Raw genomic sequence first — 13,042 nt, forward strand, 5'->3', positions numbered from 1 at the left:
TTCAAGGAGAAAGATTTAATTGGGTTATGGCTTCATACATTTTGTATTGAGAAGGGTACTGAAGTATGTACTGTATGTAGACCTACACATACAACATTGACAATCAAGGCAGATAAAGCAGTTGCAGTTTCTTATATTAATTCAAGCTTAGTGTGTATAAGTATATGATACACAAATGTGACTATTCAGACAATTCAGTTACAAATGTAAGGGGCAGGTAGATAATACTGGTAATAGACAATACAGTACAAGAAATAACAAAGAATGAGGGGATAACTCCTGTAAGAAGCCCAACCAAACAAATATAAACACACAGTTCTCTGTAAACTTGATTCTCAATTCATAATAGTGCCTCTTATTTGGTCCCCAACAACACCAGTGTAAAGAGCACTGAGTCCATCATTGTATCACACAACGATCGTTGGCTTGATCTGCCCTTGGCTCATCCTCTGAAGTAGGGGCTTTCTTCCCTGCTTGGCAGTGAGACGTTTCTCTGTCCAAAATGTTCTGGAGGATGTCTTTGCCCTCGCTAGGTGGAAGATTGAAGAAAAAGTACTGTGGTGCCATTTGAATAAACCTAGCAGAAGAGGGAAGGGAGGGTTGCTGGTAAATACAAACTGACAGTATTTCACAAGCAGAATCAGTGAGAGAGCATTAACCCATTAAGACCTGAGGCCGTAATAAAAAAAATAATTAGCTAATGCTAAAATCTGAAATGACACCGATCCTTTCCCGGTTTTAACTCATTCTGAGGACAGATACATTTGGCGCTTATTTATGTTTGCAAGATTAGCTCTGGATTCACTGACACACAGACATACATAGAAATCTCCATCCCTGACCTTCGGCCTGGGGGAGATAAAAAACAAACAAAAGGATGTAAATTGCATAAACATTTAAAAAATCCATTACAAATTAAAGCCAAATTGTTCCAGTTGTTTGCTGGTTTGGAATGGCACTCAGTCTTAGTTGGGAAAGAAGACATCTGCTCCTGGCACCATTTTGAGTGTAAACAACTTTAAAAAGCCATGTGTGTAACCTACAGTAAGATGGTGTGACAAAGCTAGCAGCGATTTCTCAGACATTAACACACTCCTCCTCCATTAAGCCATAACACCACTCTCTCTGAGATCTATGCAATCCTTAATCCCTATAATGCAGCTATTGTACCCGGGTTTAGCATCTGCACCAGTTGGAAAGGTAATGTGTCTGCTTAACCACTGAATCCTGATTTATACTTTGTCGTATGACTGTGTTGCATATCTACGAGGTCACAACACATTGTGATGCTATGTGTTGTGAGCTTATAGATTCGAAAAAACAGGCAAGGCCACTAGTGAGAGAGAGTGGACGGAGTCACGGGACTGAACGGTGAAAGCACACACACTGCATGAACTGTGTGTGAGACCACAGAATTGCACCAGTTGGTGCACTCAGGACGACCGTGATTTAAATAGGCAAAAAAAACAAGAACTGTGTGGCAAAATCTCAGATTTCAGCTGAGACTACAGTGTCTGTAACATATATGCACTACTGCATTGATTCTACCTTACCAGGCAGCTCTAGTTCGCTGTAGTGTCCCGACTCCCAGGTGGTTAGTTATAAGAGTATTCACAGTATGCCCCGGGGTGCAGGAAGTGTGTTTATTGTGTTATGTCATTATTATTTGAATATGGGAATGTGTTTAGGGATTATGTTGTGGGATTTATGTGTAGTGTTGTGTTCATTTGATGATTTATGTTGTTGACTTATGTGTTTTGGTGTAACACCATGACTGTGATATCTATCTATTCTGATCACCCCCTCGCCCTTCTCCCATTGATGCTGAGGTGTTTTTTATGTGGCCATGTAGTGTGCCGTTACCACAATAGAGAGTACATTTTTTAAACTGTCGCTTCTGCTTGAGCTGACAGTGACAGAAAGCACGGCAAGTTGCCGCCCAACCGCATCCTGTGTGAATGGCCCGTAATTGAGTCAATGTTGACGAAAGATTATTTAAACAGTTTAGACAGTAAGTCATGGATGCTTGAATTTAATTTGTAAATCAGTCTTTTTTCCAGGGATTTTTTTATGAGACTTTTCAAAACAATCCCACATTAACTCATTCCAAGGACGACTTTTACGACTTATTTTCCAAAGGCCCAGACTGCCAAAGACGACTTTTTTGTTTTCAGTGGTTTTCCACCAGATGGCGCTGTTCTCTAACACACGAGTGAGCATTTTCATCCTCAAGTCACACAGATCCAGGAGATCACATGATCGAAAGATCTCCACCACCATTAACTTCCTGCGTATTTGGGGAAACGGCTGTATCTTTTTATTTTTTTTATCCCTGCATTTTTGACGCGACATGCTATATTCAACGGCTTGTAACAAGCAAACGGGGGGGTCGCGCTAACCTTTTTTTTCTTCTCGCGGGAGCACAGTGAAACCCTCCGTGTTTAGCAACCGTCGGGGGATACAGGATATTAATATTCTGTTGTTAATATATTACACAGACTAGTTGAAAAGGTAAGGAAAATCAAAAATAGCTGGTAGTGGGTGATTTATTTATTCATTTATATCTGGCAGTGAAAGAGTTAAAAGGCATTAAAGCACAACTATAACATAACTTCAATTGTAATGTCTGCAAGTACATATTCATACCGGTATGTTTTGAGAAAACTGTGAGTCATAGTCAGGGATAAACATGACAGACCACCCATATGATCCTTTAAAAGCTGATACTTACTCCTCCGATGATATGTGGGAAACAGTGCGGAGACAATTGTCCTCCGAGAAGGAATATTCGTGGAAGAGCACCCACTCTGGCAAGCCCAGTTTGGGCATCTTGGTGCCGTAGCCTGACAGAGAGTGTATCTGAGCCAGGTGCTTGTGGGTCAGAATCAAGTAGTTCCCAGATCCATCCACATCCCGTGCTACCTAAAAAGGAACCATACACATGCATACAGACATGGCTCTCAGCATAAGAAATAGATTTAGATATACTATCAAAATGACTTTTCCTTTTCATACTGAAAGTGTGGAAATACTGTATGTGATCTATGACTTCACATTGTAAAAGGCCCATTAAAATGTATTGGATAAATCCTTTTTTTTCTCCACATTGATAAAAAATCTTTCTGAGATGCAGTCAGTTTTTACAGCGTGGCACAGAGGGGGCCACCTGTTTAGATCAGCATTGGTCTGTATGTATGTACGTATATGTCCTCTAAGTAGACCAGATCTGTATGTTCAAACAAAAGTAGACCAATCGCATCCCAGCTGATGCTACCACGCCAATCACAGCTTGCCTCATGATGCTAAGCTCACATTAGCACATAATTGGTGCTTTGCATAAATTGCACACCTAGTTAACTTGCTATCCATAGCTACAGATTGCACAGGGAAGCCACACTGTTATTAGATCCTGCCTTGTTGTTACAACTGCAAAATGCTGTGTGTTAGTTTAACGCAATAATACATACGATTTATATAGCACTTTTCTAGGTACTCAAAGTCGCTAGAGTCAGAGATCTTAGGTCCATTCATACACCCAGGATTTTACAGTGTGGACATAAAATTACACAAGATATGTTCATGTTTTGAAGATATGTTTTTGTACTGCAGACATAGTGTAGCATGGCATTTTTTTGAATGGTTTTAACATTGGACGACATACAGTACCATTTTGTACCAGAATGCACCAGATGAGAACATATACTAGGTATCACAGAGCCATGTTATCCGACATCACTGTACCTGCATGAAGAAACCTGCCAGCAGGGCTTTCTTAATGTTGAGTGTGTTGGACCTGGAACCGAAGGCGGCTGTAGAGATGGGCAGCTCGATCCTCCGCAGAATATCGGTGAGCTCGGTGCGGAGGGCGTCGGCCGTCAGCAGGGAAGAGTGTTCCAGGTAATAGTCCTGACACCACTTCTCCACGGTGCAGCCTGGAGAGAGGAAGGCATAAGACTCAATCTACACCCAATATACCAGCTCTGTGCCTTGTGGTTAGATAGACCCTCCAGAAAAACGCGGGCAAAAATCCTTGATTATGCGGGCTAAAACTCTTGATTATGCGGGCTAAAACTCTTGATTATGCGGGCTAAAACTCTTGATTATGCGGGCTAAAACTCTTGATTATGCGGGCTAAAACTCTTGATTATGCGGGCTAAAACTCTTGATTATGCGGGCTAAAATTCTTGATTGTGCGATGAAATATGCAGTTTTTTTTGCAATTTTATGCTGTGAAATTGCAGGAAGTTACGAAATATGCGGAAAGTTGTGAAATATGCGGCAATATGCGAAATATGCGATATGCGAAAAATTGCGAAATATGTGAAAAGTTGCGAAATATGCGCATATTATGCGATGCGATGCGCATATTATGCGATGCGATGCAGCCTTTTTGAAAAAACGTTACCCCCGCATAATTATGCGCCATTTTGATGATTATGCAGTAAATTCTGCGATCGCACAATCGCATTTTTCTGGAGGATCTAGTTAGAGTGTCCGCCCCTGAGACTGGGAGGTCGGGGGCTCGATTCCCTGGCCGGGTCATACCAAAGACTATAAAAATGGGACCCAATGCCTCCCTGCTTGCCACTCAGCATCAAGGATCGGATTGTTGGTAGTCCCAGCTGCGACACGCTAGCGTCATGTCCAGGGGGTGTACTTGTATATCAAGCCGCCTTACGCTACAGTGTTTCTGTAGGCTCCTGCCTTATGGGCCATATGGCTCGGCAAGGCTTACTTACACCCAATTGGAAAGACACTCTTCGGAGTCGAATTAACACTGAGGATTTTACTGTGTACCTCTATTGTAATTATCAAGACATTATTTTACGAAATCACACTTTACTGTGTCAAGTAGTGGTGGTCTTTAGATGACATGTCTTCATGATGATGGCAGCTCTATCTGATGTCACTACACAGTATCTGGGTGAGCCGTCTCAACTCACATGGCTCCTGCTGACTCTGCTTGAAGGCCATGTAGATGTTGATGAGAGTGAAATGGTCGCCTTCAGGGTGCTGGAACTTCATATGGCACTGGGCTGCTTCCAGCCTCCGCTCTGCTGAGGGAGTGATGAAGCAACTGGGTGCTGAGGGAGTGACAAAGTGAAAGAGGATGGTTGATGTAGGGCTGCAACTAACATTTATTTTCTCTACCAGGCCAAAGGCAGGGCGGAGATTATGCTTTCGACCCTGTGTGTATCTGCGGTTAATCCGTGGGTAATCTTGCAAACCACTAGACCGATCAGTGGCAAATGTCTTGGGCACATGAAATTATTTTCAATATCGATGAATGACAACTACGTTCATTTTGTGAAATTATAACCTCAGATCCACCGTCCCTCCAGGCTACAGTATGTGCTAGGAGACAAGTCTGGAGCCGTGTGGAACTCCATATTTGCGCATTGGGTAGGCCAACCAGCCTGGTGGAGATTTGAGCTCCACTGAGCGCCACATTCGATTTTTAATAATTATACTTTTCCAGATTCTTTTATAAATTCAATTAATCTTATTTGGTCATAAAGTACAAAATGATGGTAGACGCTCATCACAAGTTGTCTGAAGTCAGACATCTTGATTGAATATGTTTATTGTTTACTCAGTAACTTTTTGTTCAAATATGGAGCAAACAGAAGTGAATACTCGTGTTTGTTGAAGATGTAAATAGTACATATTAGAAATGTTAAATAAACTTGTATTCAATAAACCCGTCAATGGATTAAATAGATTTTTCAATTAATTGTTTCACTCAATTTTGAATTCATGGTAAAGTTGTGCTCTGAACAAGGGAAGTAATTCCTGATGTGAGGTGAAGTAAACAATATGTATCCATGTGTAAGGATATCTGGTGAACAAATATAATAATAACAATATAATAGAGATCTCACTGAGTTCAGCACTTAACCACTTTCAACCTGCATTATTTTGGGCACGTCTTTATCATTGTCAAAATTTGTAAAGAATTAATCAAAAAATTGTGAAAATAGCCAATCTACAAGCTCACAATGCTTTGCAATGTGACATGTTGTAAGCTTATAGATCAGCTGTTTTTGCTATTCGGCGTGCGACCAAGTACTGTATATATGGCTTAAGTGGTTAGTTTACCTGTTAGCATGGCAGCGATGATGACCACCTCACTGACGCAGTCAAACTCGCAGGAAGCCAGCAAGGTCTTGGCCATCTGGGGCTCTAGCGGGAGCTCGGACATGATGATGCCCATCTCAGACAGGTTGCCGTCATCGTCCAGAGCTGCCAGGTAATCCAACTCCTCCAGAGCTTGCATCAGGCTCTCTGGGTCTGGGCGGGTCATGACAGGTCAGGAGAAGTCAGGCATAACAGAAAGAAAAAGCTTGTTTGCCTTACTGTAAAAAGACGACATGAAATGGTATTTTGAGAGGATTTCATTTCTGTATTGTGACATATTTTCTGGTGAAACAGGAGCTGTTCACGTCTCAGCCAGTCACAGTGGAGGCCGGGTTGCAGACACTGGCTGTATGCACGTCTTTAACCCAGCTATGAGCACTTACTTTGGGCATTGGCGAGTACCATGACCCGCATGGATGTCACGTCGAGACACCAAGTAAAGGAAATATAAACAAGGCTGTGCTGAATCATGTTTCTGTTACTGCTTTTCCAGAGCCAAGAATATCCGGGACATACTGGCACATGCCATTGCTGACTTTGATTGATTGATTGAATACTTTATTAGTCAGAAATGTAAACAGCATGTGGTACAGTCAGACATTAAGGCTAAAAGGATAACACAAACAAATCCTATTGTGGTCCTATGTGCTCCTACACACTACGAACCACCCACCAGGGACATCTTGCCAGGTGAAAAACTAATTTCAGTTCATCTTTTAAACCTCCTATTATTAATGCTGAGCACTCATAGGTTACCCAAGACTTTGGGTAAAACTATGTCTTCAGCAAATACATTTAAGGGCTGCCCTTTCAGATTGGACAATATCTGGAAGACCTGAAAATTTTCCCACTATCTAAATGGCTGATTTCAAACCTTTCTCATTTGTTTTAAATGAGAAATGCTATTGTATATGAATACAGTGGGACAAAATATGTTTGCTTTACGATCCTGTACACTTTGTGTACATGGCAAAATGGCAGATATAGGAATTACTCTGTGACATTTGCTCTAGAAAAGAATTGCGTCCTGGTGGGTGTGCTGTGCTCCCAATCACTAAAAAGGCAGCCAGAGATTAGGATTTTATAATCCTCATCCAACATCTGCCATGCATATCAAATGAAGGGTCTCTGATGGTTAAGCTTTCCTCTTATAAACAAGCATGCATTCTAAGAGCGTCAGAGGCAAAAGAGAGAATTGAACAAAATCAATCATCGCACTCGCGCACACACACACACACACACACACACACACACACACACACACACACACACACACACACACACACACACACACACACACACACACACACACACACACACACACACACACACACACACACACACACACACACACACACACACACACACACACACACACAGAGCAAACTTTAATCAACTGATTAGTGTTTTTCTGTTTACGACTACTGTGTGTGTGTTGTGGGTAAAATCTTTGGGAAAAGATCCCAGCACACAGAAGCAGGTCAGCCCTCAAACAGTGCTTTGCAGAACAGAGCCTGTCAGTTCCAATGTGACACGGCTCACTGCCCTCCAATAGAACAGTCTCAGTCTGTACTGTCCTACCAGACCCTACTAACTGAACCCTGCTCCCTGAGTTAGGAAACTGTTGCATTACAGGATGCATGAAATTCTGGGATTCACATACTCTTATCTGACAAAAAGATTACAAATGTGTTTATTAGCATGCATATTAGCATCCTAGGTATCATACATAGATGATACCTGGAATATTTTCAATAAATAATGACAGTGAGTGAACTATAAAATGTCCACACAAGTTTGAATGATAAAGTAATGGATGACTACATTTTGACAAAGAAAACTAGGCTCTTACGTATTTTAGAGCTACTATTGTAACTCACAGGGTTAACCATGAGAAACTTGGAAGTTCTTGGACAGTTTTTTGTCACATTATCTTTCTTACCTGGCCTGTCAATGAAGTCACATTGGCCCAGTCCAGCAATCTCCATCCTCCTCAGGAGAAGCACAGTGGCAGTAATGTCAGACTCCAGGATGTATGGCCGCGGTTCGTTGGGAAGCGGCCTGTCTTCTGGGTACAGACAGAAACACTTGCCTACAGGAAGGAAAACGCCCAAGATACAACAGAACGACATTAGCAATTCGAGATTTGAATCACCAGACTCGCCACTGTGTCAGTTAAGTTAAGTCACCTGTTGTGCCAACCAGTTGTTTCCGACTCTCGGCTTGGCCTTTGCTGATTGACTGAATGATGGCCGAGTTTGCTCTGATCCTGGGATTATACACCTGCAACAGCATAGCAGAATGTTTGCTGTTCTTGGTATGAAGTGGTATTTCATAACACACATGCATTAGAGTGAATGCAGTTGTTTCCAGTTCATAGTTAATTACGTTCTTTCACAGTACTACACTAAATAATATCTCTTACAAAATGTCAAAACAAAAAGCAATAAGACCGATTTACACTTAGTTGCGTGCTGGTGTCGTGTGCTGAAAATAGCCCATTTACAAGCTCACTGTGAGCTTGTAGATCTGCTATTTTTGGGACATGACACCTCGCACAATGAAGTATCAATCAAGTTATACAGGTATGCTTCCATGAGACTAGGCCATGAGCAAACATTGAAGAGTAATGGAGTCCTGCACGCTGCTTTTGTTTGTAACATCCGGATATTAATGCAACGATTCAGTCACAGACCTAGGAAGGTCTGTAGACGAAACAATGAATTAAACGTTGAATTAAACTTGGGGAGTTTGTCAGGTGTACAAAAGTTCCTTTCTATACTAACTAAATATTATATTTTATAATATTTCACACACACACACACACACACACACACACACACACACACACACACACACACACACACACACACACACACACACACACACAGTGTAACAGTTAGTCACATTTCTGAATTACATACATATCTTTTCTGGAGGCCTGCATCAATGACAAAGCGTATTGAGTCAACAGCCCAGAAGAAGTCTTCATTTGGACTGGAGGTGAGGAATACTCTCATGCTTCTGGCCTTCTCTAGCTCCTCCCCCAAAACTGGAAGACTCCCAGCCCGACCAGGATGAACTGGGATCGGCAGGAGCTCTCCAAGAGCTGCAGGTAGGCTGGACCCCTCATGACGAAGAATGTCACAGGCCAGATCTATCTCCTTTCATGGGGTAACAGAGAGAGAGTGTGTGTTAAAGGAGACAAATACCTCTGAAGTGTCTAGCACACATTCTCAGACCGTTGACTAGGGAATGACATTATAAGCAAACAGTGGTTCAGAGAACACGTCTTTAAACGACTGGAACAAAGTCAAGTAGCTCTGAATCTTAACACAGTTCACTCTGAGATAAAACAGGACCATTTTAGCATTTAATCGGCTTATGTTTTGCCACTATAATTCAGCACTCCTCTTTACCTGTGCTGTGACCAGAAACACCACCACATCCCCTTCCTCCTGGGAACGGTGAATCTCCAACACCAGGCGCAGAGCCGAGCAGAAGTAGTCCTTACTGTGAACGCCACTGTACACCACCTCCCCCGCGCCCGGCCCCTCCAGCTGGATCTGGCGGTCCGGCGAGGCAGAGGCCGAGCCACCGCAGTGGGACAGCAGCTTGGGGCCGGGGTGGGTGGCAGAAAGGAGGACCACGCGGAGCTCTGGCCTCTGCAGGGCGATGTCCTTGAGCAGGCCCAGGAGCACGTCGGTGGCGACGGTCCTCTGGTGAGCCTGGTCCACCACTACCACACCGTAGCGCTCCAGCAAGGGGTCCGACATCATCTCCCTCAGCAGCATGTCGTCTGTGCAGTACCTGGAGGGTAGGCGTTTGGAGGGGAGCGGGTGATTACTGATTTTCAGAGGAAGTGAGTGACATTGCAGCAGGTAATTGTTTGCCAAGATGTGGCGAACATGTTGAGGTCCAACAAGCACGCAAACAGCAGCATGTACAAAAGCATGTCTACGGACACACAGATACAGTAAGAGATGCTCACTTTTTTATATTAAGTATTCTAGTATTAATATCTGGTCAGTAGTACATCGTTTTTTACATTGTGTGTCTTAAGATGCAATGTTTATTAACTTGTTTTTGAGTGCACAGTATCTTGTGCAAGGCAAATTAATTAAGCATACCACAGGGTGCTGAGTCTGTAGTCTTCAGCTTTATCCTGATTAGAGTGAATTACTCTGATAATTAGTGTGGTCGCTGGACTCTTTAGGCCTTGAGATTTTATTTGCGCCCCCTCTCCTCATTGTGTTGTGTGTCTTTGTTCCACAGCTGACTTATGTGGGAGTGTGACATATGGACAGACTGCAGGGCTGGGGGCAGCTGTGCAGGAGCCCCTGAAAGAGGCCCCTCAAGTCTTTTGTTCAACCTTTCTCTTAAGGGGAAGAAAGCGGGGGGAATCAACTGTGTGTAGTGAGCCTTCACAATATTGTGTATTTAAAAGAGTGTAACAAGAGGGAGAGAGATGGTAAATTAAACAATTTGGATGAATTTGTACAGTGTGTACACATGCATGCAAGTACCATAGTATATAGAACACTGTTTCCCACTGTTATCACCTTTTTGTTTGTTGGTTTCCTACATAAAAAAATATATATATTTCAAAAAAGATTTTAGAAAATGTAAAAAAAAAAATCAACAGAATTTCATAAGTACATTTTTTTTAAATAAATATATAAATATAACTTTAAAAATAAACTTTTAAGAAGTAGTGAAAATTGCAGATCTACGAGCTGCTATTTTCACACTAGTGTGGGTCCCGGGGAGACATAACATTTCTCTTTCGGGTCTCAAGCTAAAACGTTTGGGAACCACTAGTATTTCCAGACCTGAGGACTGTGTCGTTACAGCAGCATGTTTCCAGGGGGATGCTGTAGCCTACTTCATGGCCAATGTTAACATCCATCTCGTCGGCCACCCGCAGGGCAAGGTCCACCGTCTGCTGCCCGTGGGTCTGGGTACACACCACCATGCCATGCTGGTACTGGACAGACAGGCAGAACTCGGCACACCACTGTGGGATCTGCATCAAACATTTGAAATAAATTAATTACAGCTTAATAATAATACATTTATCAGACATAGCTTAACGTATTCTACATTACCCAAAAGGTTCTGCTGCAGACCTACAAATATTATGTGCAATATAAGGTACCAACTCCCTTTGGCCTAATGTTAAATGTTTAATATTTATTTACCTATACATTACGTTGTACAGGCCAGTGCTTCTCAAAGTGTGGTCCGGGGAGCCACAGGGGGTCCCCAGCAAAATGTGTTAATCCTAGCCAGCATCAAAATCAGATAAATCACTTTAACCCTACATCAGATCTTTGAAAATAGTCGATCTACAAGATCAATAAGCTTGTAGACCTGCTATTTAAGAAAAAATAAAACATTTGAAAAATTTGGAAACATTTTTAAATACATATTTTAACAACAAACATCTTGTATGGGGGTCGTTGGCACAAACTCTTTTCAAATGTGGGTCCACGGCCAAATACATATTAATTTGAGTCCTTTACAGGCTTTACATGAAACATTAGGATTGGTATAGGCATAGGTACTCACCTGAGAACTTCTCCCAGTTTTGGCAGAGCCAACGACAGTGACAAACTGTCCGTTGATTAAAGTGTCCATGAACTCACACTTGGCTGTCCAAACTGGCAATTCTTTCCTTTCCTTCAGCAATTTGTAAAACCTCGAGGAATAAGGCAGGCCGTCAAATTGATTAAGTTCCAAAACGTCATCATATTCAGCGTCCCCTGTGGCTTCAGTGTCTGAATCTAATTTCTCCTCATAGAACTCTTCGTCAGACACAGTATTCATGTCCTGTGCCATCGCCAGGATTCTGTTTCAGCCAGGGAACTGATAAACACACCGGGATATTGTGCTAATCCACCAAAACAAACTAAAGGTTGTTCATGCCGCCTTCAGTGGAGTGCTGAGAGGCACATGGTGATCACTCCTGCAAATAAAGCCAAATGAAAAGCACCCCAGGCGGCCAGCCCAGTGCGGTCATGTGTCTACTAATCCCATAGTGTCCGGACAAGTGCGTTTAAACAGATGACACACGCACTGATGGAATGAGAACACCATAAGCGCTGGTTGTAAAACTAATGAATCAAACACAACAACAGAATGTTAGTTTTATATTTCTCTGAAATAATAGATAAAACAAATTAGGCTATTTTCATTATGCTTGTTTGTGAAACCATGTTTTTTTTTTTTTAGATGGTTTGATGTTTTATGTTGCACTGCAAGTGGCTGAGGGGGAACAGTATTTCCTATTCTTTATGTATGTAAGTACATAGGGAAATTAACAAATAAAGTTATTCTTGATTAGAGAGAGAGAGAGAGGGAAAGAGAGAGAGAGAGAGAGGTGTGCTGTACATGCAATTGCCTGATTAGGACACTCGATGGCAGTGTTATTTCACCTATGTATCCTCTATTACTTCAGAATCCTCTATTTTATTTTAAATGTGATGAAAAAAGAAAAGTGCCTATAATAACATGCTCAAGATAGGGACACCAGGGTTAAAGTGGTTAAGAACACAGAGATTTGCAGCCAATCATTTAGGTTTTTAGTAGTTAAGCGTGTTTCTCAACCTGATGTTTTGCGGGTGAACTAGACATTATTATAGTGATGTTATGTAGCATAACACAGGCACCATGGGGTTGGGGTTACACACGAATACCTGACTGGAGCATGGATGACTGGCTCTCCCCTTGGCTGCTGAATGAGGCCAACTTGGCTTACATGCATGACCTGACATGGCTGCGAGGTGAGATTAGCCAACACTGACATTAGGTGTTTATAAAGATTCATTGATACATTTCTGGCCACCCTAACATATCACACTTAATAAATACATAAAACATTTTTAACAACTTAAATCCTATT

General features: G+C 42.1%; 1 protein-coding gene across 1 annotated transcript; it reads right to left on the reverse strand.

Moving 5' to 3' along the window:
* Window positions 1–399: 399 nt before the first annotated feature.
* On the reverse strand, window positions 400–11,979 carry LOC308100598 (putative pre-mRNA-splicing factor ATP-dependent RNA helicase DHX32; the record flags this gene model as incomplete). Its single annotated transcript, XM_080449666.1, has 11 exons — window positions 400–577; window positions 2,732–2,922; window positions 3,742–3,932; window positions 4,944–5,084; window positions 6,100–6,291; window positions 8,081–8,230; window positions 8,328–8,421; window positions 9,063–9,302; window positions 9,558–9,948; window positions 10,971–11,164; window positions 11,710–11,979. The coding sequence occupies 11 exons, from the start codon at window positions 11,977–11,979 to the stop codon at window positions 400–402; spliced, it is 2,232 nt and encodes a 743-aa protein (XP_080305792.1).
* Window positions 11,980–13,042: the final 1,063 nt, after the last annotated feature.

This window comes from Gymnoscopelus braueri, assembly GCF_963280865.1.
Source record: "Gymnoscopelus braueri genome assembly, chromosome: 14".
NCBI classification, from domain to species: Eukaryota; Metazoa; Chordata; class Actinopteri; order Myctophiformes; family Myctophidae; genus Gymnoscopelus; species Gymnoscopelus braueri.